The sequence below is a fragment of the Salmo trutta genome, chromosome 1 (genome assembly GCF_901001165.1).
Source record: "Salmo trutta chromosome 1, fSalTru1.1, whole genome shotgun sequence".
In the NCBI taxonomy this organism is placed as follows: domain Eukaryota; kingdom Metazoa; phylum Chordata; class Actinopteri; order Salmoniformes; family Salmonidae; genus Salmo; species Salmo trutta.
Window position 1 is genome coordinate 18,382,912 of NC_042957.1, and position 13,199 is coordinate 18,396,110.

Genomic DNA, 13,199 nt, shown 5'->3' on the forward strand with positions numbered 1-13,199 from the left:
GAGAGCAAACTAGAATGCTATTTGGCCCTAAACAGAAAGTACACAATGGCAGAATACCTGACCACTGTGACTGACCCAAACTTAAGGAAAGCTTTGACTATGTCCAGACTCAGTGAGCATAGCCTTGCTATTGAGAAAGGCCCCCGTAGGCAGACCTGGCTCTCAAGAGAAGACAGGCTATGTGCACACTGCCCACAAAATGAGGTGGAAACTGAGCTGCACTTACTAACCTCCTGCCAAATGTATGACCATATATATTACACAGATCCACAAAGATTTTGAAAACAAATCCAATTTTGATAAACTCCCCTATCTACTGGGTGAAATACCACAGTGTGCCATCACAGCAGCAAGATTTGTGACCTGTTGCCACAAGAAAAGGGCAACCAGTGAAGAACAAACACCATTGTAAATATAACCCATATTTATGCTTATTTATTTTCCCTTTTGTACTTGCACATCGTTACAACACTGAATATATACATAATACGACATTTGTATTGTCTTTATTCTTTTGGAACTTCTGTGAGTGTAATATTTACTGTTCATTTTTATTGTTTATTTCACTTGTGTATATTATCTACCTCACCTGCTCTGGCAATGTTAACATGTGTTTCCCATACCAATAAAGCCCCTTGAAATGAATTTAACTTGAGAGAGAGAGAGAGAGAGAGAGAGAGAGAGAGAGAGAGAGAGAGAGAGAGAGAGAGAGAGAGAGAGAGAGAGAGAGAGAGAGAGAGAGAGAGAGAGAGAGAGAGAGAGAGAGAGAGAGAGAGAGAGAGGAGAGAGAGAGAGAGAGAGAGAGAGAGAGAGAGAGAGAGAGAGAGAGAGAGAGAGAGAGAGAGAGAGAGAGGAGAGAGAGAGAGAGAGAGAGAGAGAGAGAGAGAGAGAGAGAGAGAGAGAGAGAGAGAGAGAGAGAGAGAGAGAGAGAGAGAGAGAGAGAGAGAGAGAGAGAGAGAGAGAGAGAGAGAGAGAGGTGGAAAGGGGAACAGGCAGTGACATTAATAGCCATGCTATTAGATCCTATCAGTAAAAGACCAATCACAACCCATCATTGTGTTTATCACTCCAACTTCTCTCTAGCTCTGTCTCCCCTTTCCCTTCCCCACCCATCCTATATTTATCTATCTCTCTCTCTCCACTTGGAACACAGCAGAGTGTTGGTCCTCAAGACCAACTCCTCCATCTCTCTCTCTCTTATTCTCTCTCTTTCTCTCTCTCTGCTTTGCCCCTCTCTCCCTTCTCTCTTTCTCTCTCTGAGTCTGTTCTCTCACTTTCCCCTCCCTCCTGAGAGATGGATGCAATATGCAGCAGAAACTGAAGCGTAACAATAATAACAACTGCAGCCAAATGAATTAAACAGCCAGCACAGACATATAATTCAATAGAGGACAAACTTCATGGAGACAGAAACAGAACCTTGTTCCAGATTTAATCCTCACTGTAACTAATCATTCCACCTCCAGCACATACATTCAGGCTTCCTCTGGAAGTAACTAAGTCTTCCCATACTGAATAACACCATATGCTATGTCCCTTTTGGGCTCATAGCCCAAATACCTAGGATGATTCTCTATGGAGTATAGTTTATCTATTTTTTACAAGAAACTAAAAACGATTCAAACTTTTATTTAGGTGATTTTCATGTACCCTCCTCTACTGTTCTCTCTTCTCCAACCCTCTCCTCTATCCTCCCCCATCTTTATCTCTTTTCTACTCTGTCCTTTTGTTATCATAATGGTGATCGATACCTCGATACCTCCTCAGAAAAGTGAACTGTTTGTCAGTCCCTTTCAGCCACTCCTGTGTTCTCATGAATAATAGAATAAAAACAGCCTATCAGGTTCTGGCTCACTTTTTGGCTCTTCAAAAGGTGCTATTCATTATTGATCCTTGCCTGCCAAACAATTTACTTTCATCTACTTCATAATTCAAAGCAGAGTTCCTCTCTTTATTCCTTCTCAAGGCAATTTCATTTTTCTAATCTAGATCAACCCTCAAAGTCTGAAGTGTGCTAGCTTCCATCGGCAATGAATTCAATTAAAGGACAAGTTGTCTTTTTTACAAAGAAAACAAACAAAGGCTTCAAAAACACCCAAATACGTTGTTTTATAAAGGGCAAAGTTTTCAGTATAGTGATGAAGAACACATGAAATTCGGTCAGTCCGAACTTTATCCGCAAAGGTATATTCCATTTTGTTGTGACTCGAGCGATACCTGTCCTTCCATTCTACAGGTAACTGAGAAAATAAAGGAAACACTTGAATAAACAAGCGATACAAAGCATATTGAAAGTATGTGGTGCTTCTACACAGGAAGATCCCGACACAGAATCTATGCCAAGGGGCATTGAAGCTGTTCTGGCAGCTCATGGATGCCCAACGCCCTATTAAGACACTTTATGTTGGGGTTTCCTTCATTTTGGCAGTTACCTGTAGCAGCAGGCTACATGGAAGGGAACAGCTGGATAGGGGAAATGGCTCGAGTCGTGCAAAACCGTTATATAACATTCCGGATAAAGTTCGGAATGACACAATTTCAACATCTTAAGACCTGCATAACTCTACTGAGAGCTTCGCCATTTCTAAAAGGGTGTATTTGGGTGTTTTTGAAGACTTTGTTCGTGTCTACTCAGGGCCCCCATACTACACAACGAGGATGAGTAAGTGATTTGCTGTTTGGGGTAAGTTTCTCAAAATCATGTGAAATCACAAAAAAAGGGTGTCTGAACCCTTCTACTGTATAGCATGCCATTTACATAAAAAATAGAGATTGGGTTATAAAAAATAAAACTTCCTTAAGGCTTGACTATGAGAATATGTTTTGCTCTTAGAAGAAATGACTGTAGAGAAGACCTTGGAATATGAAAACAAACCACAGGCTGTTTAGTATTCTCTCATGGAAATGACTGTACTGTATGCTCTTGAAAAATGGTAAGAAGGAGAAATTAAGCTTTAAACTGATTTAGTTTTGATTGTCATATTACTAAGCAGTTCCCCCTGTTGCCAAACAGTTAGACATGAATAACACACATGCCCACACCTCCCTCTCTCTCTCTCTCTCTCTCGCTCTCTCTCTCTCTCTCTCTCTCTCTCTCTCTCTCTCTCTCTCTCCCTCTCCCTCCTAGAGCTCCTAGCTCCTCCCCTAGATTGTCTGCCACCCCTGTACCTGTGTGGTTATTGTTATGGTGTGGCTGTGCCACTGTGTAAAGTTTAGAGACAGTAACTGTGTGTTGATGAGTGCTCTATGTGAGGGGAATGACAATGACCCTCTGCACTCTGGACAGAGAAGTATTGGGGGATGGAGAAGAGAGGAGAAGGGGGTTATGAAATAATGATGAAAGGGATGACAGAACAGAAAAGGAGAAAGAAGGATAGATGAATAGAGACGTTGCGGAATGAAGAATGAGAGGGAGAATGTGAGAAAAATTAACGAGGACAGATGTTGAAATGTAATAAACTGAAAGGTTTAAGGTTTGCCGATAAGTATAGACTGACATAGAAAAATGAAGGTAGAGAATCAATTGAAACAGAGGATATGAGGGATACAAGGGATGAAGGCATTAATTGCAGTCTGTTGGAGAAATGGAGTGAGGGAGAGAGAGAGAGAGAGCGAGAGAGAGAGAGAGAGAGAGAGAGAGGGGGCGAGGGGGACAGCGGAGGCGAAGGCAGAGAGGAGCTCTGTTTGGGAAGAGAAGATACACATGAATTATACACAGTCTTATCTCACTGTGGAAGGCTTTGTGGAGTAAGAACTTTATACAGTCACACTCACATCCCTTAACATAAATGAAATTGGAGGAAAAAATGTAAGCAGCAACAATGTTTTGGGTCGTAATAAACTGCAGTGTCTCCCATTGGTGCATCAATAGTATATAAGATTATATTAAAGTTTAGAAATCATACATATGACTGGCCAGGGTGTGTGTGTGTGTGTGTGTGTGTGTGTGTGTGTGTGTGTGTGTGTGTGTGTGTGTGTGTGTGTGTGTTCACGTATGTGCGCGCGTGTGTGTCTGTGTGCGAGCGTGTGTGTGTGCGAGCGTGTGTGTGTGTTCGTGTGTATGTGTGTGTGCAAGCATGTGTGTGTCGTCATCATTGTTATCCCTCAACTCTTTTTATTTTGGTAACATGACCCTTGTCATCCCTCTACTCCTTCTCCCATCCATTCTGCTCTGAACTCGGTATGACATGGCCTGCCAGCCATAATGACATGGTGACTATTGACAGTCATCAGGCCATGAGGTCATCAACCAGTAGCCATGAAGGGTATTGGTTACTTTTGTAATGAGGCATTCTGTGGACATATGGGGCAGGTGTGAGAAGAATAACATATGCTAGGGGTGACCTTCAATGATTTACCAACCCCCCTTGTTAGGTGTGTGTTGGTGTGTTATCCGCAGCATCTTTTGTATATGAACTGATGCTTTGTGTTTGAAGATGCACCAGCCATTGTAGCTACAGAGCAACACATGGCACGAACACAGCAAGGCTCTTCTCGTAGGCATCAGAACTGTCTAGGAGCTAGGCAACTGCACAGCTGTACTCTCAGATGTTAATGACATGCCAATAGGTATGAAAAGAACATATCTGTGCAAATGGGTTGTCCCATGGTCCATATTGATGACACGAAAACTGAGTAAACACATTCAGACTATCTAATACAAAATAATGATTTTCAATCAAATCCTTGAACCAGGACTTGTTGAGAATAGGACCAAACTGTCTGTCTGTTCTCTGTCTCTGTATCATTAATGGTTCCCATAGAATTCAATAGGACAGTAGGATTGGCTTGGTGCCACTACGTAGCTGCGTTGATGTAAAAGCGATAGACAGAGCAGTCAGAGTGCTTTAGTTCTGACTCATCTCTTTATGTGGCTGAGATAAACAAACAACGTCACACACACACACACAGGGTTCCTGCGTGGGAAGCCCAATTTGAGGACTCTGGACACAGCAGTCAGCACACTGGGCAGCTGGTAGACCTGATCTGATGGGATGAATCCAGTCAAGCTAACAGAGGTTGACAATGTACTCACTAGCTTTATGACATCTAACAGCATAAATGCACTAACTTAAACCATTCTTCTACAAGGGCTTTATCCATCCAGTAGAAAGAAAAAAACGTCCAAAGTTAGTGATGATCTTTAACCATAGAGATAGGTAGAGTAGCTATATAGTCTTTAACTTTTTAGTGACAGGGGGCAGTATTCGGAAATTCAGATCAATGACGTGCCCAAATTAAACTGCCTGCTACTCGGGCCCAGAAGGTAGGATATGCATATTATTAGTAGATTTGGATAGGAAACACTCTAAGTTTCTAAAACTGTTTCAATGATGTCTGTGAGTATAACAGAACTCATATGGTAGGCAAAAACCTGAGAAAAATTCAACCAGGAAGTGTGGAAATCTGAGGTTTGTAGTTTTTCAAGTGATTCCCTATCCAGTATACAGTGACTTAGGGTTCATTTTTCACTTCCTAAGGCTTCCACTAGATGTCAACAGTCTTTAGAATGTTGTTTCATGCTTCTACTGTGACTGGGGAGAGAACAAGAGTTCCTGGAAGTAGATGAGTGAGAAAATGACATGAGCTCAGTGGCGCGCCTACCCGTGAGAGTTAGCTGTGTTCCGGTTCTTTTTTGAAGACAAAGGAATCGTCCGGTTGGAATATTATGGAAGATTTATGATAAAAACATCCTAAAGATTGATTCTATACATCGTTTGACATTCTATACATCGTCTGTAATATAATTTTAGACTTTTCGTCTGAACTTAACTACGCGAGCACAGTGCATTTGGAGTACTCTACCGAACGTGCAAACAAAAAGGATGTATTTGGAAATATATATGGACTTATTGAAACAAATGAACATTTATTGGGGAACTGGGATTCCTGGGAGTGCATTCTGACGAAGATCATCAAAGGTAAGTGAATATTTATAATATTATTTCTGAGTTTTGTTGACTCCACAAAATGGCGGGTTTGGTTTCGTGTCTGAACGCTGTACTCAGATTATTGCAAAGTGTGCTTTTGCTGTAAAGTTTTTTTTAAATCTGACACAGCAGTTGCATTAAGGAGAAGTGTATCTATAATTCTTTGAATAACAGTTTAATATTTTATCAACGTTTATGATGAGTATTTCTGTAAATTGATGTGCTCATTCACCGGAAGTTTTGGGAGGCAAAACATTTCTGAACATTACACGCCAATGTAAAATGGGGTTTTTGGATATAAATATAAACTTTATCGAGCAAAACATACATGTATTGTGTAACATGAAGTCCTATGAGTGCCATCTGATGAAGATCATCAAAGGTTAGTGATTCATTTTAGCTGTATTTCTGTTTTTTGTGACACCTCTCCTTGCTTGGAAAATGGCTGTGTGGTTTTTCTTGTCTCGGCGCTGTCCTAACATAATCTAATGCTATGCTTTCGCCGTAAAGCCTTTTTGAAATCGGACAATGTGGTTGGATTAACGAGAAGTTCATCTTTAAAATGGTGTAAAATAGTTGTATGTTTGATAAATTTGAATTATGAGATTTTTGTTGTTTTGAATTTGGCGCCCTGCTATTTCACTGGCTGTTGAATAGTGTGTCCCGCGGGTGGAACTCTAGCATCCCACATTTCCCAGAGGGGTTAACCACTGGTGCTACAACGTTCCCCTCAAATGGAGGCAGCAGATAGCCTAGCGGTTAAGAGTGTTGGGCCCGTAACTGAAATGTTGCTGGTTTGAATCCCTGAGCCACTACACTTTGAATCCCCAAGCAAGGCACTTAACCCTAATTTCTCCTGTAAATCGCTCTGGATAAGAGAGTCTGCTAAAATGTGAATCCTCAATTTAAGGATTGTACTTCATCCTGCTCTGCGGCCTGCGGCCTATCACACGTTTAACTGAGTCAATCTATCACCTCATAGTCAAGAAGCGTTAGGAGCTGATTGTCTATCTGAAGTGCCTTCAGCTACATTATTTACAGCATTATGTAAGTCTGAGGATGGCAGGTGAAAAGTGTTGGAAGGGTGCTGGTATCCTTCCCGCTATTTTGCAACTCCTAGATAGATCCTGGTTAGTCTGGTGGCCTGTTGGAGTGTGTTATGCGTATTATTGCCTCTGACTCGTCGTTGGCGTATGTATTGAGCATGTTGGGACTTACCTATTGGTTTAAGTTTTGTTAGTAGTGGTAGGTATGTTACAATACTGTGTTTATAGTAACTGACCTGTTGGTTTAAGTTTTGTTAGTAGTGGTAGGTATGTTACAATACTGTGTTTATAGTAACTGACCTGTTGGTGAAGATTTTGCTGTAGTTGAACACTTGAAGCTCGAGCATCTCGTTTTCATCCACTCTACTGGCAATCGGCCATCGGAACATCTGAGGGGAGAGAAGGACTAATTAAGGATTGGCAAACACTATGAGACTGTTTAACAGGCTCCACAACCACAACATCTACCGTTTCCAAGGAAATCATTTGACTGACTGGTTTAAAAGGATTTCAGGTCAATCATTAAACACAACAGGCAATTCGCAAAAGCCCATCGTCCCTCTCCTACTCGGCCATAGAACATCTAATTACTTGTTTGACTAAGTAAGAGAAAAATATTAAATCCAACAGTAAAGCAACACCACCAGCAACATGAACAATTGAAAATGCCAGAAAACCTGAATAAGATTTCTTCAAGAAAAACCCAAGTCGTACATTTACATTTACATTTTAGTCATTTAGCAGACGCTCTTATCCAGAGCGACTTGCAGTAGTGAATGCATACATTTCATACAATTTCATTCATATCATACATTTTTTTATGTGCTGGCCCCCCGTGGGAATCAAACCCACAACCCTGGTGTTGCAAACACCATGCTCTACCAACTGAGCTACAGGGAAGGCTAACTCGTACTGCCGAGTCATTTCTAACAGCAGAACAGAAGTTGCAACCCCAGCATGATTATAGTTGTTCCCCTGTACTGTCAGCTACTTTAAATAGCTCTGGAATGGCCTTGTTTGTAAGTGTGGTAGTTGGGACTTACTTAGGATGCACATCATCTTGACAGAAACATGCATTGCTTCATGTTTGTCTGAGAACTGTTAGGTCCCAGTGATCACACCTCTAATTGGCTGTCTTCGATTGACTACCCAATCAGCAGAACACCCCCGTGTGTTATCATGTCATCCAGGTTCAATTTCATTCATTGGTGTTGAGTAGAAGCTGGAATAGAGTAAGGGTCCATATAGCGAGAGCTAGCCGAGTTCAATCCTGTCAAAGGTACAACAGCAAGACAGAGCTAAGATAAGTAGCTATATTTATCAGTCTTCTCAGTCTTGTCTGTTGTAATGTTGAACTAAGTAAGTGTCTGCCAGTGCTGGTGTGTGAGAGGAGAGGCTGTTTAAAGCTCAAACACCCCTTGCTGATCCTCTCTCCTCCTTGTTGCTGACATCACATCGGCCTGTTTTTACTCAGAGCAGTGATCCATAGGCCTGTCCCATTACTGAAACCTGGGGTTCCACCTGCTACTGTATGGTGTGTGTGTGTGGTGCTATTAACCCGCACTCGGTGCTGCCAATTGCCCTAGAGTCAGAGGTGTCAGTCTCACTAACAGACGGAGCGGACAAGCATGGACACACTTATTAAGCGCCTCACACTTATCAAGCAAACCAACAGATAGAAACACTGAACTGATTGAACAGAGTGGTTCATTGGGCATCATGTAAATATCCTGCTTCAGGCCATCAACCACCCTCTGTGGTACCCTCATGAAAAAGTACTACTGAATTACTACACAAAACATATTTGTGCAGTAGTGACTATGTAGTAGTGAATGTGTAGTTTATACACTACTTAAGATACACAAGTAGAGTTTTGTAGTGTTCAGTAGGAAAGCAGTAGTGTTTCCAGTAGTAATCAGGTAGAGATTTTTACTACTATATGATGGTAGTAAATAAGTAGTCAAAAAACTACAGCTTTACCGCACATGTTTTTCAACAGCAATCAGGTAGAGTTTTAACTACTTCTATCACAACAGACTACACTGGCTTTTCACGACCGCAGAAGAAGACAAAACAGGAAGTAGTTGGTTGTTGTTAGCTAGCTACTGTCTTTGACAATCCTGAATGTAATCATCTTGGGGCAGCAGGTAGCCTAGTGGTTAGAGCATTGGGCCAGTAACCAAAAGGTTACTGGATTGAATCCCCGAGCTGACAATGTAAAAATCTGTCACTCTGCCCGTTCCCCGGTAGGCTGTCATTGTAAATAAGAATTTGTTCTTAACTGACTTGCCTAGTTAAATAAAGATTTCATCCTGTCTTTCATGGCACTTATGCTGGCACCATATATGTGTTTACCTTTCCTTTATGTTTTATGAATATTTTCATGTTGTTGTTTAGCTGTTTATCCCCCCCCCCCCCCCCCAATAAAGATTGCTAGCCAAAATGGTCTTAGCCATTAGCCGTTGACATAGAGATGAATTGAGTTTAGCCTAGCTGTTTGCTAGCCCCATTGAAATGTAGCTACATATGTAGCCTCTGTTTTTGTCATGCTATCTAATAAGTATGTGTGTTTGTATGCAAATATACAGTATGTTCAAATTGGTATACTTACCCATTCTACTTACCTCTTTTGACCAGTTGCCAAAGAGACCCACGACATAAGAAGTCTGAGGCCATTGTTGGTAAGATTAACATTGTTTACCAAATGTTTTTTCTGTGTTGTCTTATGTGACCTCTGTTAGCAGATGATTGATTATGGCTTATAATTGGTGCTTGTTTTTATTTTCTAAAAGATTACGTGGTGGAGAAATGTGGTAGCAACAAAAAAGAGGATCTGAAGGTAGTTAAGTCAAAGCTCAAACAAGACCTCAAGGAGATTGACAAAAAAGGGTAAATACAGTGCCTTCGGAAAGTATTCAGACCCCTTGACTTTTTCCACATTTTGTTAGGTTACAGCCTAATCTTAAAATGTAGTAAATATTTTTTTCCCTCATCAATCTACACACAATACCTCATAATGTCAAAGCAATAACAGATTTTTTGAAATGTTTGCAAATTTATATATATAAAAAAAAAATGAAATATTACATTTACATAAGCATTCAGACCCTTTACTCAGAACTTTGTTGAAGCACCTTTAGCAGCGATTATAGCCTCGAGTCTTCTTGGGTATGACGCTACAAGCTTGCCACACCTGTTTCTCTCATTCTTCTCTGCAGATCCTCTCAAGCTGTCAGGTTGGATGGGAAGCGTGGCTGCACAGCTATTTTCAGGTCTCTCCAGAGATGTTCGATTGGGTTCAAGTTCGGGCTCTGGCTGGGCCACTCAAGGACATTCAGAGACTTGTCCCGAAGCCACTCCTGCGTTGTCTTGGCTGTGTGCTTAGGGTCGTTGTCCTGTTGAAAGGTGAACCTTCGCCCCAGTCTGAGGTCCTGAGTGCTCTGGAGGAGGTTTTCATCAAGGATCTCTCTGTTCTTTGCTCCGTTCGTCTTTCCCTCGATCCTGACTAGTCTCCCAGTCTCTGCCACTGAAAAACATTCCCACATCATGATGCTCCCACCACCACATTTCACCATAGGGATGGTGCCAGGTTTCCTCCAGACGTGACGCTTGGCATTCAGGCCAAACAGTTCAATCTTGGATTCATCAGACCAGAAAATCTTGTTTGAGAATCTCTCATAGTCTGAGAGTCTTAAGGTGCCTTTTGGCAAACTCCAAGCGGGCAGTCATGTGCCGCTTACTGAGGAGTGGCTTCCGTCTGGCAACTCTACCATAAAGGCCTGATTGGTGGACTGCTGCAGAGATGGTTGTCCTTCTGGAAGGCTGTCCCATCTCCACAGATGAACTCCAGAGCTCTGTCAGAGTGACCATCGGGTTCGTGGTCACCTCCCTGACCAAGGCCCTGCTCCCCCGATTGATCTTTGGCCGGACAGCCAGCTCTAGGAAGAGTCTTGGTGGTTCCAAACTTCTTCCATTTAAGAATGATGGAGGCCACCGTGTTCTAGGGGACCTTCATTGCTGCAGAAATGTTTTGGTATCCTTCCCCAGATCTGTGCCTCGACACAATCCTGTCTCTGAGCTCTACGGACAATTTCTTTGACCTCATATCTTGGTTTTTGCTCTGACATGCACTGTCAACTGTGGGACCTTATATAGACAGCTGTGTGCCTTTCCAAATCATGTCCAATGAATTTAATTTACCACAGGTAGACTCCAATGAAGTTGTAGAAACACCTCAAGGATGATCAATGGAAACAGGATGCACCTGAGCTCAATTTCGAGTCTCATAGCAAAGGGTCTGAAAACTTATGTAAATAAGGTATTTTGTTTTTTTATTTGTAAAACATTTGCAAAAATTGTCATTATGGGGTATTGTGTGTAGATTGCTGAGGAATTGTTTTTATTGAATCCATTTTAGAATAATGTTGTAACAACAAAATCGAGGGCTCTGAATACTTTCCGAAGTATTTAATTACATTTTTTTTAAATTGCAATAAAGTTTGTATAAGCTTATTATTTATTGTTTGATGATATAATAAATACAGTTACAATCTTGAGGAAATACCATGTACACTAGTCTAGTAGTGAGACAGAAGGGAAACAAGAATAGGCAAACATTAGTAAATGTCAATAGTGATTGAGTAGGCATACAGCAGTAATGTGTAAGCATTACGTGGTAATTCAATAGTGAACATGTAGGAATTGTGTAGGTATGTCTAGGTTTTAAGTAGTAGATACCCAAAAGCAGTTGCACAGTAGTCATTAAGGGAGAATTCCCTAGTGATTTGAGTAGGAGATATGTAGTGTTCATCAGTAGTGAAACGTCCCAATTTACAGTATCTCTCATTACTACTTCAATTACTACATATATCACTACTTGTTAACTGAACATTTCAATAGCAATCAAGTCGTAAAACCAGTAGGTTTAGTAGATATTCTGTAGTAGTGATGAGTAGTAATTCAGTAGTACTTTTTCACGAGGGTAGTCACTGTCCAAGACTACACCAGAAATAATGTAGCTACATCAGTTAGTTCTAAATCTGTTCCACTCTGCTAGGAAAGCCTGGAGAGAGAAGAGAAGCCACAGCTTGGTCTTAATGTGACACAGCTAAGTAGTCACACACCCACTGTGATGATGAAACTTAGATAGCTCACAGTAGAACACTGAAGCATCACACCACAGTATGGAGTTAATGTAACGCATGGAATGATATGGAACATTACAGAGGAAACGCATTTGACACACAAATGTGTCCAAGTTCGGTTTTAGCTGTGGTGGCATGAATTCAAATTGAGTTTACCTCTGAGGAAACACACTGTGAAGAGACCTCTACCAATAAGAATCTATTGAACACACAAAAAACCCATCCGGAGGCAGGGTGGGGGTGAACTGTCGGACAGACACTACTTGTACACATACTGTAGGAAATACACACTCAGAGAGACAGTCACGCCTATAAACCCCACATGTGTGATTAACTATTCATGTTGACAATAATTGCACCAGGTTCGATTTAAGATCTCAACCTCATAATTTATAATTCAGCGTCGCCATTACGATCCCCATTACCACGTCCCGGGACGGCCATTTTAACAGTCACATGACCCCAATAAATCAACACTCACTTCCTGATTAAAACTAAATGGAAGTCTGTTTATAAACACATCGCTAAGGAATCACCATCATCTAATGGAGTAGTTAGTTTGGATGATGGCTTGATGTAGATATATTGGGGCAGGTTAGTATCACTCACCCATGGCCCAGAATACCGCGGGAGAGAATGTTTCATCATACTTCATGCTCGTGCGCATCATGACCTTTAGTGAGTTACAGTATGACTCATGCATGATGATATTTAGGTAATTGAGTCCAATAACCAAATATAGCACTTGGTATAAAGACAGTGAGTCTGATTGAAACACATTATGATTTGGGGCAAATGCTGGGAGGCATAAATTAATGGTGGTCAACAGTGGGAAGGAAGTCCAATGGCCTCTGTTGAGTTAAGCACCTGACTGCTTAACCATAGAGCTAAGCACCATAGAGTCATAGAGCCATACCATAGAGCCATAGAGCCATAGTGACAGTAAAGAAAACCAGATTGTTCTTTAGGGTGAAGGAACGAGCCAGTCTGAGCCATCTTTGCTGTTGTCTTGGAAATGAGTTCTCTTTTCACACTCAGTGTACGTGTATCTACACAAATGTGAATTGGCAGAGACTAGA

General features: G+C 41.4%; 1 protein-coding gene across 7 annotated transcripts in view; it reads right to left on the reverse strand.

Annotated features, from left to right (window-relative positions):
• The window catches only part of LOC115175094 (otoferlin), a 119,942-nt gene that overhangs the window by 83,015 nt on the left and 23,728 nt on the right, over positions 1-13,199 (reverse strand). For all 7 annotated transcript variants that reach the window (XM_029734563.1, XM_029734705.1, XM_029734477.1 and 4 more), the window contains exon 3: positions 7,277-7,365. In XM_029734563.1, the coding sequence (XP_029590423.1) occupies positions 7,277-7,365 (89 nt within the window). The remainder of the gene's footprint in view (positions 1-7,276; positions 7,366-13,199) is intronic.